General features: G+C 49.0%; 1 protein-coding gene across 1 annotated transcript; it reads right to left on the bottom strand.

Annotated features, from left to right (window-relative positions):
- Positions 1-2295: 2295 nt before the first annotated feature.
- On the bottom strand, positions 2296-16032 carry LOC144164699 (uncharacterized). The gene is made up of 4 exons (XM_077695004.1): positions 15964-16032; positions 15788-15920; positions 4221-4453; positions 2296-2538 (listed from the first exon to the last, which is right to left on the bottom strand). The coding sequence occupies exons 1-4, from the start codon at positions 16030-16032 to the stop codon at positions 2383-2385; spliced, it is 591 nt and encodes a 196-aa protein (XP_077551130.1). The 3' UTR covers positions 2296-2382.
- Positions 16033-22588: the final 6556 nt, after the last annotated feature.

The following is a 22588-nucleotide window of genomic DNA, read 5'->3' as shown; positions in this document are numbered from 1 at the left end:
AGCGCTTTTCTTTGTTTGGCCCGCACATGGAATTAATCGTTGGCACGGGGGTGGGGGGAGCTCAATGGGCGTCAGCGATCTTTAGTGTAGCAAGCCTTGTTGTATAGGAGGCCGTGTTTGCCTTTCATGGCGTGATCCACAGAGAACCTTATCAACTTAGCCAGCTAATCAGTACAATAACAACATTCTCGGTTTAAGAGTGAATACCTTGAATGACAGCAGTTGGGGACTATATATGACAGATGAACAGTGTACGATGTACCGTTAATAGATACCCGCACTGTACAAGTTTCATTTACTGTAACGACATAACCTCCTGCGTGAAAACCGTCCACAAGGTGTTTCAGGGAAGACTACATAATTTTAAAAATAGGCTTTCGGAGGTAAAATTGTTTCACTTGCGCTAAGTGGTCAGGGGCCGTGGCGGGCGCAATAAAACGAGTTCAAATTGCTATTTAGGGTAACAGTCAACTAGTACTTGTTAATGACCTTTTTAATTATTGCAGTTAGGCGTGTGATTGTTATGCGGAAATTGTAGAGACTGTCAGTCAACCCGATTTCTAGCGCCAGATTTGCGAAAATGTAATTGCCCGCAGACCTATGGGCTGAGTACTTTACTCTCCGGACGCGTGCATGTGGAGCTTGGCGGCTTCAAAGCGCCACAAAGCCATGTCCCTTGTTGACGTAACTCAGAGATGTACGCGTCACACGTACGCCACGCTACTTTCGGTTCGAGTCAAGATAAAGCTACGGCCACGATAAAACGCGGCGCGTACGTGCCGTGTACAGCTCTGAGTGAGGTGTTTCTCGCTTCTCTCGCTCGAGCTCCTGCTCTTTCTAATAACGATAGTCTTTCTTGAGCTACTTAAACGCACACATTTTGGTCTTTCCGTCCGTCCGTCCGTCCGTCCGTCCGTCCGTCCGTCCGTCCATCTGTCTGTCTGTCTGTCTGTCTGTCTGTCTGTCTGTCTGTCTGTCTGTCTGTCTGTCTGTCTGTCTGTCTGTCTGTCTGTCTGTCCGTCCGTCCGTCCGTCCGTGCGTCTGTCTGTCTGTCTGTCTGTCTGTCTGTCTGTCTGTCTGTCTGTCTGTCTGTCTGTCTGTCTGTCCGTCTCTCTGTCCGTCTGTCTGTCTGTCTGTGGCTCGATTTAGCCAGCCAGCCAAAGTGACACAGAAGCTGCACAATAGGCTGCACAACACACAAATATAAACGTCCCAGTCCAGTGGCAATGTTCATTCTTGTCAACATTGTTGAACAAGAATACATTACGCAAATATGAGGCAGAAAATCTATATAAAGGGATAATTGCAGTGTTCCTGTGTAAAAAAATAATGAACGCTTGATTTTGCGATAGCAAATTCTACATCCACTGAAGAAATTACCCCCATCTCCCCGCGAGGGAACCCTGGTGTGATGCGACGCATCTGGGGGTTGAATTGGCGTTTCCATTGGGTTGATTCTCTAAATCGGGTGAAACGTGTTGTGAACGCGTAGGATGCATTTCCATCACATGCGGGTGTTCTCATACGCGGGACGATGGGGGTAATTTTCACAGCGCCTGAAGGAGAGGAGACAGCGCAGGAGAGTCGCGCATGCGCGCAAAGCGAGCGAAGCGCGCGCACGCAGCTGTTGTTTATGATAATGAGACGGAGTGAGAGTGTTGCGCACAGCTGTCGGAGAGAAGAGCGGAGGAGAGGCGCGCATGCGCAGGTGGCGTGCGGACGCCGCCGACGCCGACGCAGGAGGGACATGCCCCAGAGCAAGAGATGCGTCGCAAAAAAAAAAAAAAAAAAATCACTCCTTCAATTACCGCCTCAATACACGCGCTTCTCCGCCGTACGGCAGCGCTGGCATCGAGTCACCCGGCCGGGTGCGTTGGAATGCGGTAAATTTAAATTGACTTGAGCAAACCTCTATCGTGTTTACCTTGGGAGGAGCGCGACGAAAGAGGAACAGCATGAGAGGTGAGCGGGAAAGCGAAGGAACGAATTTACTGTCGATGAAAGACACTTTTGTCTTTTGTCGACATTTGCAACAAAAGGAACAGATACGACGCCAATTTTTGTCCTTCGTTCTGAAGCTTTTCTCGCTCCAGTTGGATTTCTCTGTCTCGCTTTTCTCGCTGGTGCTCAGCCTTACTTAAACTTAGCCGAACCAAAAATAACCAGCTTCGCTGTTTGCACAGTCTTCTCGGCATAGCGCGAAGCTGCCCAATTTTTTGCTAAGTCAGCACTGTCGCTGGCCCGCTTTCTCTTTCTGCCCTTATCTTGGTGCAGTATCAATAAGACTAACCCCGAGTGGGCGAAGGTTGACGTGCTCCGAGGGCCCACGGCGCGACGGGATTGCCGTGCGCTGCAAGGTGCCAGGCTCCGAAGACGGGACGCTTAGCGATGCTGAGGCCGCTCATACCGAGCCGCGACATCTTGGGGCCGAGCTGGGCGGCGTGCCCTGTCTCCGCCGCTCTGCACCCGCTCGGCCCGGAGTGGTAAGGCCCTCCGTCCGAGGTCGCTCCGTCTGAAGCCGTTCCGGTTGGGTCCGGCCTGTGCGGACCGCCAATTTCAGACTGCATTAAAAACTGGCCATATCTAAAGAAAGAAACCGTACTACCCAAAATTGAACTCCGCGCAGACTCTAGAGAAATGTGATATTTGAACTCGTGAATTTAAACGTCGATAAAAAATGATATTCCCCGAACATCCAGCGAATATTTGCTGTAACGTTTTATATTAACTAAGAAACATCATGACAGCTATTAAGAAAACCATTCCCAATATCTGCGCTGGAATTAGCGCCTTTCACTTCACTGATGGATGCGTGCGTCTAAAACAAGCCGACAAATCATGGTGCCCAGTCTCAGCTGGTGCACAGCGTCAGTGTTTAGCGTAGCGCTTTCTCTGGTGGACAGCAACAACCATGGCGATTAAAACCTCGTTTCGACCTTCCTATACAGTTCCTGGTGAAGCTTTTTTTAAAGTAGCTAACATTGAAGAGGTTCTGGTCTAGTGCTACGCCAGCGTGGAAAGATCCTTCACTGGCGAGGGAGTATGTTTGCGTCTCAAAGAGTCCTCCTAGTATGGTTGCACCTATCTAGTGTAGCCTGACAGGTATGCGGGACGACGTTTACTTCTGAACCAGGCAGCACTCAAAGCCTGGGGATATTCGATTGATTGTAGTGTTTAAGGCGCCGAAGCTACGCCTGGGCTATGATTCGCGCATAGTGGAAGGCTCCGTATCCATAAAAAACACCTGGGGATTTTTAACTTCCGCGAACACTTCGACGCTTTTTCACTTTTAAACTCCATCTGAAAAGTCACCGCGGCCGTGATAGAGCCCCCTCCTTGGAGTCAGCTTAGAGATACTCGGTAAGCAATAAAATTGACGTCGGCGCCTGTCTTTAAATTAGTAACTTCATGACCAGTGCATTAAACAGAGAAAGAGTGCCTAAAGTCGGCTCCGTTTCTCCCGAAAACCTGGTACAATGTCTAAAAGAAGGCTAGCGTCGGTCTTTTGTTGTGCCGCTTATTAACACGGGTAAATTATAGTTAACGACACGAGCAGTGACGCTGGAAAATTTTTAGTTAACAAAATGTGCGTGTTCGTATGCGTACTGCAAGCCGAGCTGGCACTATTGATGGCTAGTTAAATGACCCTTCGGGATTGTTACACGAAAAGAATAAACAATCGGAGCGGTAAAGGCAAACATCGCTTCTATTCAACTTTAATATTCCCATCCGTAGTGGGCAGTTGAATACTTTAAAACGAATAGCAGTGTTTAAAATTTTATGGATAAGTGTGCGGTCTTTCTGCTATTTCATTATACGCAATTTCGACCTGTCATTTGCAAATGCAGCAACTATCCTTCTTCCATTACTTTTGGTAACTGCACCAGTGAAGTTACCTTGAACTCAGCAAAAGACCAATTCTAATTCAACCACTGTATACAGTAAACAAGACCTGGTGCAATTTACCTTCCCAATTTACCTTTCAGCTTACCTTAACCTATAGGGGAGCGCAATAATCCTCTAACGCTTCTGCAACCCACACTTTCATCAATGAGCTTGCAAACGATTACCCACCTCACAGGTATCCTCAGGAAACAAGGCATCTCAGATAAGCTATCATTTTCCTCATCCTTCAAGCCCTGTCAGAAGTTGAGTTAGCTGCTGCCGAACATGTGCGATCCCCTCCAGATACTGGGAGACATCGAGCACGGGACACCCACTTCGGCGCGGAAGTCGTTCAGGGAACGGCGCTTGCGGGTGGTTGGCGTCCCCAGGTGGGAGCCAAGGCGAGCAAACGCAGGCTGTGGCGGGCCGGGGCCTGTCGGGGGCGCAGGGGGAGCCAGGCGCCGGGCCCCCTTGGAAGGCACGGCCAGGGGGCTGAAGGAGAGCGCCTCCTTCACGGTGGGCGTGCTGGGCAGGCACGCGTCCGGCACCAGGGAGTCCTGAGTGAGCTCTTCACGAAGAAGGCATGCCACATGGCAAGGATTTATGAAACATTGAAGAGAAGAGGAAGCTTTGAAACAACTAAGAGCAAGCTAACTATTGAAAAAAACTGTACGCACTGAGAGACGAACATGGTAACAACGAGCACAGCATGGAGGAGATGATAAAGGTAGCGGAACGATTCTACACCAGGTTTTACGCTGGCAACGTTGCTACCTAGGCCACTACTGAACATGCAAGTTCAGCTTGCGAGGTCCCTGTAATAACTAAAAAGGAAGTAGAAAAGGCACCCAGTTGTATTAAAAGAGGAAAAGCTGCACGTGACGACCGCGTAACCATGCACCACCTAAAGGGGAGTTGAGATATTGTACCAGAAATTCTTGTTGAACTATTTTTGGAATGCTTGCTTACATGTGCCCATAGGCTGAAGAAACGTTAACATAACTCTGATTCACACGAAGGGATGCTTCAAAGAGTTTAAGAATTACACACTCACAGGTTTACTCTCGGTGATTTAAAAATTGTTTGTCATTTAAGGTAATGTTTACCAATTACGGTAATTATAAGCTTTAGTTTAGACTTAACAACCGAGAAAACAGGCTGAGTTTAGAAAAGGGTGCTCAACAATGGATCACAACAATGTTCTTTATCACGCAATAGAATAATCCGCCGGAAATAATAAACCCCTTTCAATGGAATTTACAGACTAAGAAAAAAATTACGCCCACCTCCCCTCGCGGGAACCCTGGTGTGATGCAACGCATCTCATGGGGGGTTCCATTGGCGTTTTCCATCGTATTGATTACGCTTATAGCAGGGATTCTCACGCGAAGGGGAGGTGGGCGAGCGACCGTCGACTGAGACCGCCGGAGCGCGGCATGCCGCTTTATATTCACAGCGCCCGAAGGAGAGGAGAGCGCGGAGCGCGCGCAGCGCCGAGCGCAGCGCCGCCCACCGGCGCCTAGCAACGGAGTGAGAGCGCGCTGCGCCAACCCGCAGCTGTTTGGGAGAGAGTGTTCGCTATCGGAGAGAGGAGAGGAGGAGAGGCGCAGCTGTGCGGACAACGCCGGACAGACGCAGGAAGGACAGAGGGGCGAGCATGAGATGCGTTGCATCTAAGAAAGTTTGATTCAGTGGATACTGCAGCAGTAATGGAAGCATTGAATAACCAGGGAATACGGCATACTAGACATACATAAGGATCGTGAATGACATACCGTATCTTCGCGATTCTAAACACCTTTCCCTACTTTAAGAAAAAAAAATTGAAAAAAAAGTTTGCATGCGAATCTAAGATTCCCTTTTCCGCAAAGAAGCGCATGTTGCCCAGGCTGCCGTTGCTCGCTCTATTCACGAGCCGGAGGTGTCGAAACGGAGGAATATCAGCTTCTGGTGCACGGCCTGGGCATAGTGGAGGCACGACAGGAGTGGAGGCGGAAGTGGACAGAAGTTGACGCACGGGGCTACCCGGCAGGAAACGTCGCGCGATGGAAAACCTGCGTAAAGCAACCCCGCTAACTACCGCGAGGTGGATTCCAGACGCGTGGAAGCGGGTACAGTTGACGTTGTGGTCAATTAATTTTAAAAAATTTCGATTGCAAACCACTTCGACGGAAGGGAAGACAACCTGCTGTGGGAAACAGAGCGGCGGCTTAAGCGGTGCGATAGAATTGAGTGGTAGTCAGTGTGACTATCAGACGTACGAGGCAGGTCACGCCACGTTAAGTGTCTGTGCCTTTTTTGAATGTTTGCAGAATAAAAAAGTATTCTTTGCTCCCGCCTCATCTGGATACCAAGGCAAAAAAAGTGTGTCTGTGTGCCGGGGAGGGAGATTTTTTGAATTTAAGCACCTCCCTCCCCTCACTTTGGGTATTACGATCCTGAAAAAAGGGGTGCTTAGAATCGAGCAAATACGGTATAAAAGCGAATTGCGGGAAGCATAATCCTCCAGATAAATTTCCCCACAAAATTCTCGACCGGAAAAAGAGTTAGCCAGGGTGATACCATCTTACAAAAATTATTCACAGCATCTCTGTAAGGGGTATATAGGAAGCTTGACTGGGAGATGGCGGGATTGCGGATAAAGGGGAATACTTGAAACACTTCAGGCTGGCGGAGGCCCGTCTTGTTCAGTGGGTCTGGAGAACATTTGAAAAAAAAAAAAATGATTGATTGATTGTAGGGTTTAACGCACCGACGCAACGCAGGCGATGAGGCTTGCCGTAGTGGAGGTCTCCGGATTAATTTAGACCACCTGGGGATCTTTAACGTGCGCCGAAATCTCGTACACACGGGCGTTTTTGCTTTTCGCCTCCATCAGAAATGCGGCCGCCGCTGCCGGGAATCGAACCCGCGACTTCATGCTCAGCAGCGCAACGCCTTGGCGACTGAGCCACCGCGGCGGGTCGTTTGCATAAAATGCTTCAGGGTCTACAGTCACAAGGCTTGGCCATAGTGTTAAAGAATACATCTAAAGTAAGGTGAAAGAAACATGTTAATAACACCCTGTTTAACCTAGGAAAGGAAACGCCAGGACCTAACGAGTGTATACCTTGGACAGGTTGTTTGTTTTTACCGCAATCACGTGAAAGAAATCCGGCGCAGAATAGCAGCTGAGCTGCAGTCGGCAAGCGTTATCAATAAAAAGTGGGCTACTTCTAGCACTAAAGAGAATCGTATACATTCAATGCGTACTGCCGAGGAAGACAACGTTTGTAAACTGGGCGCCTTACTAGACAACTAGAAAGAAAACTTAGGTCGGTACAACGGGCCACGGAACGAAGGATGATAGGAGTAACGCTTAGGGACAGGAAACGAGCTTCCTTGATCAGGAACAAATTCCAGCAAAAGATATAGTTCAAATGAAGAAAAAGAAATGGACTTGGGCTGGCCATATAGTGAGACGAAATGACAACCGATAGACCACCACCACGGTGACCACCACGGTAACAGAGGGGATACCAAGGTGCGGGTCTAGAAGAAGGGCAATGCCAATTACTCGATGGAGGGACGAAATAAGGAAGTTCGAATGCAAAGAACTGACTCTAGCAGCACAGAACCACAGTTGACCACTCGTGCAAGGTTGCTCACGTGCTTCGTCAGAAAAAGAAGAGGCATGAAGGGGGCGGACACAGACTTGTCCAGACGTTCCTCGCCTCAAGGATCACCTATGTGACGCTTTATGCTCTACCGAGACTGAGAAGAACAGTTGTTGGATACGCACTTGCGAAAGGTGTACAAACAAGCGCTGGGTTTGCCATCCTACACGTCCAACGACCGTCTCCTCAAGCTTGGGCTTCACAGCACTGTGACCCAGCTGACTGAGGGCCACCTGCTCAGCCAGTGCTACCGGCTATCAAGGACGGATTCGGGCAGGGCCCATCTACTGAGACTGGGTATGAACATCCCTGATCGCCCTCTTAAATCCACGGAAGATATCCCTGGCGAGCTGCGCCGAAGCATCACAGTGGCCCCCTTGCCAAGAAACATGCACGTGCAGTTCCACGAGAAACGGAGAAATGCGCTAGTTAGAGCCCCGTGGAAAGAAATACGGCTCGAAAGTGCGCTACATGGACGCCGCAGATTATGCAAGACGCGGAGCCGTGGTGGCGACCGTAACGATGATAGACAGCCACGTCACGAGCCTCACTTTCACGAAAATTAAGTCACTACACTACAGGCCGAAGAGGTAGCTATAGCACTGGCGGTAACGCAGACACCTGCGCAAGTAATCATCACAGATTCTCAGCCAGCGTGTAAGAGCTGCTTCCAAGGCCACATCTCACAGACCGCAATGAAGATCTTCAGCCAGAACCCTCCAAAGAAAAGGGTATCGGTTGTCTGGACACCGGCTCACACTTCTCTCTGTGGTAATACCTTTGCGCACGAGACTGCTCGAGGTCTAACCAGCCGAGTGCCGCGAGAGAGTTGGGTCGGGACGACGATACCCTTACTCCAGGAGGTGACGCAGTACTACAGGCCAGCACAGCTTACGCTCCCCCCTGGACACCCCTCTCTCAGCAATAAAGAGGAGCGCTATTGGCGTCTCCTGCAAACGAACACGTTTGCCCAACCTACCAAGCCGCACTTCTGCCCTTGCCATACGACTCGCAGTGCCGATTCTGCAAAGCGCCCTGCACTCTGTATCACATGGTGTGGGAGTGCCAGCTCAACCCCTCCCTTTCCGCGATTTCTAACCCCTTGGTTGAGCAGTGGGAGGGAGAACTGCCCAGCTCGAGCGTCGAAGATCAGCTTCGGCTGATCCACCGGGCTGAGATGAGACGGCTGAACGCTCCAACTGGGTCCTGAGCTGAGGAAACCGACCGCTTGGCTCCTTTCCTTTAATAAAGTTTGTTTTCTCTCTCTCTCTCTCTCTCTCTCTCTCTCTCTCTCTCTCTCTCTCTCTCTCTCTCTCTCTCTCTCTCTCTCTCTCTCTCTCTCTCTCTCTCTCTCTCTCTCTCTCTCTCTCTCTCTTCTCTCTCTCTCTCTCTCTCTCTCTCTCTCTCTCTCTCTCTCTCTCTCCGAGGCCTTTATCCTCCAGTGGACGTAAACATGCTAATAATGATGATGATGAACACCAAAGAAAAACTATATACATTAACAAAATTTCGCGGGAAAAAAATTTTAGGCTTACCCAATTTTCGGCATTTGCACTGGCGTCACCTCATGACGTAATGCGGCTACTCATGTTTTTCTAACACAGGTATATGCACAATACAGACTGTGTGCGTTCTACAGCTGTAATATCAATCAACTGACCGATTGAATCGAGAGGCCGCGAACACAAAATATAAGTTCGATAAGCTCGATATTTTCCCACTTCAAAAGATCAATCATACTAACTGCAACACAGGAGCCTAAGAATAGCTGTAGATGATAAGGGGAATAGATTAAGCAGGGACTCACCAGCAGGTTTCTCGCCGAGCCATTATGACATTCACGGGGACATGTATTTTGCGATTTCCGGCCATCGAACAAGCCCCCGACGAAAAACACTACTGTGTGATTGTAGGGGGTTTATATACCTTTGGCCTCAGACGCACTTGCGCCAATAAACACACATACTACACACCTACTACCCTATAATTTTATTTGGCCAACTACCTGAATCAGAACATCTATGCTTCCGTACTTCCCCTATCACATCACTCCTGGCCTTCTGCATCCAAAATCAACAAAAACAGTATGAACATGTAACAATAAAAAAGTTTTTGAAAAATATTTTGAAGCAAGACCCGCCAACAATGTTCGTCGTTCGAAACTTACTTCTCAAGAAAACCAATTTTATTGCGGTTGTGTTCCGGTTAATTTCGTCGTAGGACGCGATAAGAAGGGACGTGGCCTGGAGTCGTGTACTGCTGCCGCTCCATGCCAGCAATAACCCATGGCAGAAAAGAAAAATACAGCGCCGCGGTTCCCTTGAGATCCCCACTGGCCGCGTATCTGCTCACTTCGCTGCCAACGTCGCTGAAGGACGACAGTCTTCTGCCGCCTCTAACACGTAAATGCCTGTCTTCTCTTCCCCTCCCACCTCTCACGCCCTTCCCCTCCCGTCTCACTCCTCCCATGATAAACGCACTGGAGGAGGTTTGCTCAGGTCAATTCAATTTTGCCGCTTCCCACTGCTCGCGCGCCATCTACTGGAACCTTTTGTTACTGTTGGGATTCTTGGAAGGCCGCCTCGAGGGGGCGACACAAGCACTCTTTGTATTTTCGCGTGAAAACATTTTTTTTTCAAGGCGTATTTTTTATTTGCTATCGCAAAAATCAAGCAGCCATGTATTTTTAATAAGACCTAAAATATCACTTACGTACGATGTTTTTCCTCAAATATGCCTGTTTCTTTTCACTCAACAATGTTGAAAATGTTGAAAAGTATGAAGAGTATGAACACAATTGCCACCGGATTTAGTAGTTTGAAAATGTTTTGTCCAGGAGGCTGAATCGAGGGACAGACAGACAGGCCGGCAGACAGAATAAGATTATCGCGCTAAAGTAGCCCAAGAAAGACTGTCGTTTTTAATAAACAATCGTTGCATAGACCGCGGGCAATACTTATTCAAGAACATGACAAGCGGAAAACATCCAACTACGAGAGCAGCAAATGTCAAAGTATCTTATGCATACCACCCAAAAGTGGATCCGAGTAGCTCAGCCAAGCTGTTGCATGCCAGTGCATGCCGTGTGTAGTGAAAGGGGCACAGAGTACCTCCGCCAAAAATTACTGCTCTACGCCCATCAGATAACTTACAAACTTTCTCAAACGATTTTTCTTTCTTTCGCCGCATTCGCGTTTTTAGCCCGCCCTAATGGCGTCATTCGAGGGGTGTGTACCTACTACTCGCCGACTTAAATAGACGAATCCGAGAGCCACTTTAGTAAAAAAAAACTGTGGTTGATTCCTCTGTCATGAGAATCAGTAAAAAACGAAAGTAAAATGTGCAGCGAAATCTGCAGCTGAGCATTATTTGCGGGTCGGTGGCTGTCTTGTGGGTGTGCTTGGCGAGCGATGTCCTGCTGGCGGGTCGCTTCGACAAAGGTGTACTGGTGTCATTTCCGTGATGGATATGACGTCAGTGAAATCTTAGGGTATGGCGACATAAAACCCTTTCGTGTTAAAATATGAAACCCGAAAACGAACAACCCTAAGTATAACGTACTCATTAGTACTGAAGGTTGCTTCCCCGCAAGAAGACCCTGTGTGCAGGGGTGCACCCTTTACAGGCCGCTTGTTTCGTTGTACTGGCGTCACTCCCGTGACGGATATGACGCCAGCGAAATCTTCGTGCATACGGGAATAACTTTCGTGTTAAATTAAAGCCGTTCCACTCAACATGAAAGCTGACGGAAGTGCAGAGAAAGTTATTCGCCATAATGGGCTGCAGCGCCGTTATCCGCTCACTGCTACCACCAGAAGCAATTCCAATTTCCCGCCTCCCTAGTGCTCGCGCGCCCCCTGCCTGAAACAGCGCCAGCGGGAGTTATGTTCTTTTAAAGCAAAGCTTTAGTACTTTTCATAGAGTTTCTTAGTAAGTATACTAGAGAGGAAACTGCGCCTTGTAAGCCATGTCGTCGTGGGGGTTCATGGGAAGACCCCCCTTTTTGGCTGGGGCTTGGCCTGACAATGGGATTCTTAAGCGGTTTTTGGGATTTGCTGTCTTCACTATGCACTAACACGTCTACGAGCTACGAGGAAGCCGAAATCCTCCCGTTTCTGTGGTAGCCGTGTTCGGTGAAACAGCAGGCAGTGGGTGGTCGCACCTGACGTTGCTCATGCCGCAGTCGAAGGACGTATGACTGAGCGGGTAATATGCCGCCGCGAAATTTGTAACCGACAAAAAGAAGAAACAAAACGTACAGCCGGTAAAAGGCTTGTCTATAACACAGCATTCGTACTCTCACCCCTATCCTGCCCCGCCGGAGCGGGATTTGAATAAAACTACTGCGGAATTCTGAAGTCTTAGCCCTTCGCTTTTGCCTCCGACATGTTTGGAACGAGTATGTTCCGGGAGTTTTCGGATGTAGCTGGTTGAAGTTGAAATCGCTGATATAGACAAGCGTTTTACCGGCTGTACTTCGACGACGAGAAGATACGGCAGATACGGGCGCTTGTATGCGTCCTATCTTGTCATCGTCCACGACTGTTTAACGCCACGTTTTCTTTTAGGGGCGAAGCTCCTTAAGTCATGGGTCTGTCCATCCCTTGTGTCTCGTGGTACGTGACCACCGCATGCTTTCGGAGATGTCGCAAAGTGGGCCGCGTTGCACGCGCAAGAACCGGCTGCAACCGGCAGCGCAAACTCGGCACCGGGAGCGCGAGCTTGTCTGTGTTCGCCAACGGAGGCGCGAGCGCACGTGCACTGCGAGGGGGAGATCACGCAAGAGATCACGCCACGAACGCAGGCAGTCGTTCTCGGAGATCGAACGAGACGCAAGGACCTTTGCTCGTTTCCTCTCGTCTTGTTCGGGCACAAGTTCGCCCTAAATAAAAGTTCTTTCTTTACCGTTGTGTCCCATCCTACGTGACAAATTGTGGTGGAGGTGCGGGGTAGTCCTCGATGGCGCGGGGTCTTTCACCAGGTCTGGGCCTGGGAGCATTGACTCCGAAAATAAAAGTTGATTTGTACAATGTACGCACACAGTCATACGTCTTTCTTAATGATGTAATGGGCGAACTTTCACGGGAGAGTTACGGTTACCGATGATCTCCCCCTCTCGAGCTTCGCCCCACTTATCATCATTCATTCCGTGGATATGGCGTGATTTTTTTTCTTATTAAACTAGCTGGCGGTCGGTGCACCGGTTCACCACGAAGGCAACGTTTTCATAGGCACGCTCAAAAAACTTTCGAAACTCTTCAAACAACTTATTATTTGAAATATTAAATTAATAAAATCACAGTCTCTAATGAGTTACCCCCCAAATATTAACATTGTTCGTAACTACAACCTTGGCTTGCGGAATAGCAGGCACAACCGTTCCGGCAAAAATACGCGTTACTTCCTTTTTCCTTAGTTTTAAAACAGCCTGTGTTTATTTTCCACTTACATAATTGCACACTAATCTTCGCGCTTTTGTGGCACTTTGTTTAAATTTGCGGTCACTAAAACGTTTCAATCCAAGCCAATGATGAAGCTAAGGCGAGCGCGATGTATAATGGCGGTCCATGACGACACAGACGGCCATGATGTGAGCCGCATAGACGCTAGCGCCAGATTCCTCTCTAGTGTATACTGTAAGAAACTCTATGGTACTTTCGTCCTGCGGTATCGCGGAGGATGCGTAAGTTAACCTTTTGACCGGAGACGCAGCCCCGGTGACACACTCCTCGAAACGCATCGCGTTATTCGCCGAGCCCGCTGTCGGCGCTGCGCACAAGGCCGCGTTCCAGCCGTTCAGCCTGATCGGCCGCCGACCACCCCCCGCAGCCTCCCACGCATGCGCCGCTAGGTCGTCTCGCGCCCAGCGAACTCCCACCTCCCCTCGCGGGAACCCCTGTGTAGATGCGACGCATAGGCGGAGCGGCGAAGGGACCGCGTTTTATAGCGCGCATAACGTTGAGGGGACTGCGTAAGCCGGTACCAGTCGATGACGACGTTGGCGTACTTGTAAAGCGGCGTGGACTCTAGGTGTTTGAGCCAAGCGTGGATGTTGCTTCGCCGCAGAACGGCACACCGGTTATATGCCCAGCGCGCCCGAAGGAGAGGAAACCGCGGAAGAGAGAGTACTGCACATGCGCCGGCCCCAGCGCGTCTGCCGCGGTATTACGCAACGTGCCGCGGCTATGACGCAACACAATCCAACACAATCCACTTTAATCCAATCCAATCCAATCCAAATCCAATCCAAGCCAAGCCAAGCCAAGCCAATCCAATCGAATCCAATCCAATGCCCCTCGCGAGAGAGTGTTCGCTATCGGAGAGGAGAGGGGGTGAGCGGCGGAGAGCGCAGCTGGCGCAGCGAGGAGAATGGGGGAGGGGTGGACAACGCCGACGACTACGACGACGACGACGCCGGAGGGACAAGGCGAGTGAATCAGATGCTCTGCATCTAAAAGAAACGGTGCGTTTGCCGTGAATGAACGTCGCGTTCGCCAGGCCTCCTCCTGTGAGCATTGCACGGGACCGAACGGCTTTGATCCGTGGTCGGCAATACAGCATCAGTTCACCAAGCGAAACCAAAATTCCCCCGCATTTCCCCGAGGGGGAGAATGTGAAAGTGCGAATGCACGGTTGTCGGCCCGCTTGCGGCGCTTGCGCTCGGCCCCCGCAGCCCACCGCCTCGCCGCCTTCTCTTCCATCTCTTCCATCGGGTTTGTAGTATCACGTGTACACCACGCAGTTATCAAGCCGCTATAACGCCGCTGAGTCGCCAACGCACGCCGCTGACGACGTAGTTTGAATGCGTTAAAGATATAAGGCGCGTTACTCACGCTGATATCAGCGTGGCGTCCGTGGCTTAGTCGGTAGCGCGTCGCGCTGCGGCCGCAAAGTCCTCGGATCGAAACCTGGCGCCGGATGCTGTTTTTTTTTTAAATATAGAGGAGCACTGCGGACGCCGCCGCCGCCGCCGCCGCCGGCGGTGGATGGTTTGGGGTCGCTTATAAAGTGCATTCGCACTTAATACACAACAAGACAAAGCCAAGCTTTTGCTTTGCGTATCCAAGGTTAGCTGAGCTAAGCTGCAGCCATTTTTTTGTGCTTGCTTTTCCTCCCGCACATGCCGGAGTTGCACTGCCACTTTTTCTCGCTTGTACCTCAAAAACCAACCGAACGAGCGTTCAGAACTAAATGAACGCGGGTGCTGCCGGTTAATTACATGTATCTTGCGTCAAGTGTACCTGCAGTTTTTTTTTCTTTTTTTTTTTTTTTTTGCGGTAAATAACGGGGAGACGTATGACAAGCGCCAGCGTTTCACAGTTTCGAACGGTTATGACCACGGTTAAACCGCTTGGGTTTCGAAGCCTCTGCGGGACGCCCTACGACGGAACGCCGGGCTCTACTTGCGTCCGTTATTTCGTGGCACCGCCTGATTCCGGAAGTCGTTTGACATCGACCGTTAGAACGAGCTACGACGACAAGCAGAGCCCCTAAAGTGCTCTGCACTTAAAACCCCAGCAAAAGTAAACACAAATCGCAAGGCGCATCTGCTCTGACCAAATGACGCAGTGCCGCTCTGTGCTGACGACAACCGCAGCTTTCGTGGAGTTTCTTAGCACGAAGGCAAAAGTGAACGAGGGTATCGGCAGTGTTGCAGGATCCCTTTAACAAATCGTCGATTCATTCGAGATAATGTACGAACCCAAGCTAAATTCACAGGCTGTTATAATGGTTTCGAATTGATTCCTTGATGGACGTTCTGTGCGTTCATAACCATAGATGCTGGTAAGACCTCTTTCATTTAGCAGTGCTACAATTCATATGAACGGATCAAAAAATTGTTTTATCCCACTACGGCTAAAAGTGTCGTAGTTGAGGGATGTGGGTTATTGAGGCAACCTTAAGTTCATGGCGTAAGCCGCAGCCTCTCAAATAGGGTATTTTATGTAATTCACTTTCGTCTGATGCGGCCGCTGTGCATTTATCCTACAATAAATGCAGCCGCTGCTGCTCTATCAAACCCACGTACTCGTGAATCATTACTAGCAAAACACTGCAATCAATAGGCAAATAACATGTACCACGACAGCTCGATTAAACGCCTTGCGTGTGCATGGTCGAGGGGCCGTGCCTGTATACAGTACTCCTGCATGCTCACTGCCCGACACGATAATTGCAGGACATATGGGCCCACTGACAATAACGGTGCATCCAGGATAGCTCGAGATAGACATCAAGGGACTGACCTTCTGGTCGGTTGGCGACCACCCCGTGTGCCGGTGCCGTTGCTGCCTGGGGCCGATCACAATCGCTGGGGCTGTGAGCCGAGTGGTACACGGGAGGCGTGGGACCCGGCGTCTCTTCGCTCTGGATGCGGTCCTATTAAGGGCCACTATATAGGGTCCGGCCCGGACGGCAGCACACCCCCCTCGCCCATGTCGTCCTCAGGGGCCCCGAAGAAGCGCCGCGGGGAGCACTGGCCGATCACCATGGATGTCGATGAGCGCTTGACGCGGTCGGCTATAGGCTGTTACAATAAGAGCTCGGTGCAAGGTCTGAGCTGAAAAAAAAAAACAAAAAAACACGTGGAGTCTTTAGGCGGCATTGGAAGCAGTGCACAACCACAGGCACGGACGGCAAAACTTGCCACATCGCTCGTCACAGTTTACCTCTGTGGAAGGCAAAAGCGATCGCTATGGCGGCGTTGTGTACCCGTTCAGTGGCTCACAATACCGGGGCGCTTAATTTACACGCATAAGGGTTTACTGGGTATCGAAAACACCGCGCCAGTTACACCGTTACAGCTATACGTGCACTTGACTGCCGCTCATTCGAAGGTTCTAGCGGCTCAGTGAAGTACGCCAGAATCACCTGGTGGCACCGAACAGACAACATTTGGCGACACGAATGGTGATGACTAAAGGCTTCCAAATTTCGACCTCGCCGGCAAAAGGAATTTAAGAACTCCTGTTTACCTTTGTTCACCTATGACCAATATTTCCTTTTAGATTATGCCCTGAAGTTATGTATCGTTTTGACAATCCTGTTTTCGACCCCTTCTTTGCTTTTTCTCCCCCCCCCCCCCAAATCTCCTCGAGTTTCGGTAATATAGAGTTCAGATTAGTTAATGCATCCTTCCACTTTCACCAACTGTAAAATCCCTCCAGTTCGGCAAGAATACTTTCACGCTAATTTTCTAGGAGTTCGCTTGTTTCTGTATTTTGTATAAAGAATACACAAGGCTTATTCCGTGGCAATTATTTGCAAACGCAGGTTCTTATCCTCACGCAGCCACTCGGGAGTCAATTAGCAACACACTCTTTTTATTGTTATCGCAAAATATATATATTTTTTCGCACAGCATTTCCCTGATTTATACACGTCTATTGACTTTTTCGTTTTCATCCTTTTAGCCCACTTAACCGTCCCGCTTCCCTCCCTTTCCTTTCCAGGCGATGTTCTTTCAGTCGCAAAGTCAGCGTAGTCAAGTACGGCAGTCTACTCCAGTTCTGTCTATCCGTCCGTGTCTCTCTATCTATCTCTGTCTGTCTGTCTGTCTGTCTGTCTGTCTGTCTGTCTGTCTGTCTGTCTGTCTGTCTGTCTGTCTGTCTGTCTGTCTGTCTGTCTGTCTGTCTGTCAGCAAAGTCAACCGCCCGGCCAAAACAGTTAAAAGAATGCTTGAGCAGGAACTAGGCGCAAGACCGTTCGAAATGGAATGGTTCGTGCATGTCAACGTTATTTAGATCAAAGGAAACAGACACCATTCAGGAAAAATGTAAGTACATAACTAAAGAACCAGAGTTCTTTTAAAAAAGAATACAGGCTCAGCGCTTTTTGGCGTCAGGCGCCCTAGCGCGACAAATACCGATATCAACTTAACAATACACGTAGTATTCGTTCTTACAATAACAAATGGAAAACCGACGCGTTGAATGACGGCGCCGAAGAGAGGCGAGACAAAATATCGAAGAAATAATTCAGCTTCTGCTCTGCCCAGCTGTACAAAAAAAAAAAAATAAAGACACGCGCTTCTGCTAGCCTCAATGAATCACTTGCGCACAAACCGAACGCGGGAAAATTGAATTGACCCGCCGCAGTGGCTCAGTGGCTCAGTGGCTAAGGCGTTGTGCTGCTGAGCACGAGGACGCGGGTTCGAATCCCGGCCGCGGCGGCCGCTTTTCTGATGGAGGCGAAAAGCAAAAACGCCCGTGTGCACGAGATTTCGGCGCACGTTTCGGCCCAGATTTCGAGATTTCGAGATTTCGGCCCAGGTGGTCAAAATTAATCCGGAGCCCTCCACTACGGCGCGCCTCATCGCCTGCGTTGCTTCGGCGCGTTAAACCATACAGTCAAACCTTTCTTGATATTTCGCATTTCACCTGCCCTGCTATCATTGCCAGCACTGCCGGCATTGCCCGTCGTGTCTAGAATGACAAGTGTATTTAAGGACGCGTAAGGCTGGCAAGTATGCGATCTCTGAGCAGACAAAAATTGATAATCGATATAAGAATACCGCACGAAATGTGGGCATTCTCCCTACGAAAACCTCTAGACCTTTCCTGACCATGTACTCACCACCTACTTCTCCGGTGTAGTGTCTGTTCCACGGGCAGTCGGTAGAAACACCTTAGGGAATTTCTCCCGATACTCGCGTTGGGATTGACTAAGAACGCCACCTGGAGCTTCCATGAGCCAAGGACTAATGCCTGCCTTGCGGGCTGCTCCCTTGGGGGTATGGCATAATACCCGGTTTCAACACCGGGGGACAAAGGTGCAAATTCTGAGTAGGCATTTTTTTTTTTTTTTTTTTTTGCTGTTCGCAGAATTTGGCGTTTTTTATCATCGCGTTTCGGTTATCGAATTTTTCTGCCATCGGGTTATTTCTACGATAATAGTAATGTCGGCGCACAGGAGACTAGGTTTGGGGTAGCTGGCCTGAGTTACGTGCGCTACGTTGGGTTGGGTTAGGTTAGATTGTGATCGGTTAGATTACGTGACGGAAGGTCGGTTTGATTAGGTTACGTTACGTTAGGCCACGTTAAGTTACTTCTGGCCCTCATTTTTGTCACCGCACAAATGGGCCGTGAGAATAACAAGACCCTTATTTTTAACGGAAATGTCACGTGGTTGTATAACCCAGAGACGAGTGCCAGTCGAATAGACGCTTCCTATTTCTTCCTTGAGGAAAGGGGCAGTGCCAAGAGGACTCAACATGTAGAAATGCTTGCAAAGAAGGTGGCGCTCTTTTTGTCTTGTTTTTCTCTGCTTCGTCCGCTTCGATGCTGCTTTGTGCACACCGATAAAGAATTACCCCTTGTCCGAATTTTCAATTGTGTTGCCTCTATCGCACTCGAGTGGACGTGCTGTTTTAGAAAATAAATATTTCTCTTATATAAGGATAACCCTTTCTCACGCTCCTACCGCTATTTAGAATCGCATAATTTGTCGTTGGATTCCGCATTTCATAGCAAAAGACGCGACGGCAGACGCTAGGCTAGAAAGACGCAATCACCTGCACTCATGTGTGATCGTACATTTAAAAATTGGCTTTGCTGCAAATGTCCAAAGACGATAGTTTTTTGGCGCCCCTGCCAACGAGTGCCTCTCCTATCTCCACCTCACGCTCTTCTCTTTCCCTCTCGTTCCACCGATGATGAATGCAACAGAGGTTTGTTCAATTCAATTCAATTTTCCCGCGTTAATTTCAGAAAGCGATTTCATAAAACCTACCATGCCTATAGTAACGAAAAGTGGTCTGTTTTAATTCTATCATTTGTAACTGCTACACTTTTTGTAATTCGTCACCAAGTAGGCGCTCTAAAAACTTGTGGCCGTTTTTCTGAGCGAAACGCTCTCGGAAAAACTGAATTCCTAGCCTTCAAGGAAGTTACGTTAGAAATCGGTGCTAAAAGGAAGCTTTGAATTCCACTGTGATTAGCACTGATCAAACACTCGGCACTGGAGGCAAAGCCTTCATTTTCCCAGGAGGGGGGGTTTCGGCCCCTTTTGACTTGCAGCCCATGCTGATGATGACGATAAAATGTACCCATCATCATAAATGCGTACATGCATACATACGTACGTACATACATACGTACGTACGTACATACATACATACATACGTACGTACATACATACACACATACATACATACGTACGTACAAAATACATGCATACATGCACACAAACAAACGTACATGGGTCATTCCATGCCAAATGTCCCAGCCGTAAAATCGACCATCACAGATTTGCTCAGTAAAAATTGTGGGTCATCCTCGCATGGCCCACAATGCTCCCCGAAAGTGTTTTTGTCCAAAAAAAATTGTTCTTTTTTTAGCGGCCCCTTTACCTCCAGGGTTTAAAGCAAACTTACGCCTGTGAAAAAATTCATGAAAACGTAACTTCTCTTACAATGGCCACTATTTTTTGTGAACATCATGTTGACACCCTGGGCTGCTCTATTCCGCATTTTTAAAATTATTTTCCTTTTTTTTTGCTGTGATTACGCCATTCAGAAAATACACGATGTCGAGCATTTTCAAACACGTTTAGCAAATACGAGCACATTCTCTCAGCCAATGAAGCCTTTGTACCTGTATCTCAGCATTGTGTAAAATTGGTAAAAGCTATATTTACACTGAAAAAAGATTAAATGTGCGAGAAAAACGTTTGTCAAACTTGGGAAAATCTCCCTTATGGCCCATATTCACCTTGAAATTGCGCATTGTTGTGCTCGTAGTAAAAATATCAAATACAAGCCATTCACTCGCACAAATGATCGCAGTTTATTTCAGAAAGTTTTGTCAGAACAGTTTTTGTTTTAGCAGAAAAAAAGTTTTTTCAATTTGTAGTGACACAACTTCACCCCCCTTGTTCCACAGAGCGTCTTCTCTGCACGGCATGTACCTGCCTGCAGGAAAGAGGCGTGAGCCAGCGGGTTCGCGCTACAAGAATACCTTTCGACGCAATGGTATTTGTAGCGTCAGTAAATAAAAGAGGAATAATTCGCGTGTTAGTGGGAAAAGTACAACGTGGAGCTAGCGGTGGTGCGCCCATTCCATGAGTACGGGTAACTCAACGGCTGGACATCAGATGTGCATTCAAAGCATCGGGCTATGCAATTCCCGCTAACGCATACAAATTAATCCGTTTATCGTGATGATTCCGCCGCTGTTTATTTCGTAATTTTCGTCATACTTAAAAGATACCACGTATAACATACCCTGCTTCTTTAAAGGGACACTGAAGTGAATTTGTCAAGCTCCTGTTTTTGCTTGCACTGCGTAGACTGGCTCAAATTAGCACACTTCTCATCGTTTATCCGGTTGACAAATCGGTAATTATTCTACAAAGCGCGAAAGAAGAAAAACTACCATGCGCGGTTTGCGGCGGCCGCACCAACTAAAGCTGTGACGTTGGGAGGAGCGGGCACCGTGATTGGACGATGCCCAAGGTAAGCAACCAAACAAGTTTCGGTTTCGGTTTCGGTTCTGTAAAAAACAACCGGTGGCGTTGTTGGACGGGCATTCTCAATAACTCAGTAATCATCGTACCGCGCTTCTGCCGTGTTGTCAGCTGTAAAAATGCATAAAGATAAGCCTCGCAGGACGGCTTGGAATCGTAGAATTCACTAGCCGAGACCTACGCAGTGCATGAACGCCCTCCGCGTACCCGCAGACGCCCAAATGTCATGCGCTTTTCCCCCATATTTGGAGCTTGCCTCCCTCATGCCTGTATCGTAAAAAGTTCCCCCGCACCTCCCCGAAGGGAATCGTGCAGAAATGCGAAATGCATTGGTTGCACCGATGAGTGTGTTGCGAGTGTGTTGCGAGCCTGTGTCGTAAAAAGTTCCCCCGCACCTCCCCGAAGGGAATCGTGCAGAAATGCGAAATGCATTGGTTGCACCGATGAGTGTGTTGCGAGTAATGGCGTAATTAATGACGAGAGTGTGAACGTAATCATTTATTAATCAGCACCTGTTTGTGTTATCGTTGTACCTGACGGCCACAATCACTGCCTTGTGATCGCTAAAGTGCACGGTCAAAGGGTCTTTGAGAAGCATACGCGCGTCACAGTTTCGCGTAAAGACCCGATCAATGCAACTCCCGTGAATGGTAGTGGGGCACGTGTTGAAGCCGGCAGAGAGACAATGCATAGAGTGCCTGGTCTGCATGTACTCGACCAGCCACTCGCCACTCTTCTTGCGCACGTCAACGTTTCGAGCAAATCGAGAAGAACGAACGAAGTGGACAAATAAGCGAACACCGGTCTGAGGAAGTATTATTATAAGACATCCGCCAGTTTCGCGCGTAGGTCAAGCCTAATTTGACCTAAATTGTGTTTGTACGGAGGCATCAACCGACTACATCCTCAGCAAGTTTAATGAACATATAGCATTTTTGCGCTCTCTCTCTCTCTCTCTCTCTCTCTCTCTCTCTCTCCTCTCTCTCTCTCTCTCTCTCTCTCTCGTCGGTAATCATCGTTTGCTTGCTGCTTTGAGCCACTCGCCACTCCCGTCACCGCCAGGGAGAGGCGTAATGCTCACGTTGCATTGTATGAACCCCCGACTAAGAAATGCATTCGCATTTACGACGACGACGACGACGACGAAGCCAGAACTACGAGGCGCGCGCTCACGTGCGCTCGCGCTGGAGGAATGCAGGCGCACGCCGGCCAACGGAGCAAGACAACCCCCGGCTAATAAATGCATTCGCATTTAAAAGCGTGTTCACACCAGGCCAAGGGTCTGTTCATTCTGGCCTGTGCCCACTGCCTGCAAGCAGTCGGTGCTTATGGCAACAGCACGCCAACGAGAACTCGCTAGCGCGCCAGTGCCAGCCTGCGCGCGTTTTGTGAACTAGTTCGTGGAGCCATGAACGTTGCGGCCCAAAAAAGGTGAATTCAATATAGAAAACATCGGCGGAAAACGAAAAAGTTAACGTACATTAAAAAAAACACGTCCCCGTGGGGATTCGAACTCATGACTTGCAAAACACTTGCGGTGGCGGCGACATACCCAGCGCCCCAGACCACTCCGCCACGGGGCG

The sequence above is a fragment of the Haemaphysalis longicornis genome, unplaced genomic scaffold, assembly GCF_048455015.1.
Source record: "Haemaphysalis longicornis isolate Haplotype H1 unplaced genomic scaffold, Haemaphysalis longicornis Haplotype H1 scaffold_135, whole genome shotgun sequence".
NCBI lineage: Eukaryota > Metazoa > Arthropoda > Arachnida > Ixodida > Ixodidae > Haemaphysalis > Haemaphysalis longicornis.
Note: the sequence above shows the minus strand (reverse complement) of the source record. Positions and strands in the feature narration are given on the sequence as shown.

Excerpts from the sequence above, each read along its gene's own strand:
- LOC144164699 (XM_077695004.1), bottom strand. The coding sequence starts at position 16,032 with ATGGTGATCGGCCAGTGCTCCCCGCGGCGCTTCTTCGGGGCCCCTGAG. Across the intron at positions 15,921-15,963 it reads ACGACATGGGCGAGGGGGGT|GACCGCATCCAGAGCGAAGA; the intron begins GTGCTGCCGTCC and ends GGCCCTTAATAG. Across the intron at positions 4,454-15,787 it reads GGTCGCCAACCGACCAGAAG|AGCTCACTCAGGACTCCCTG; the intron begins GTCAGTCCCTTG and ends TTCTTCGTGAAG.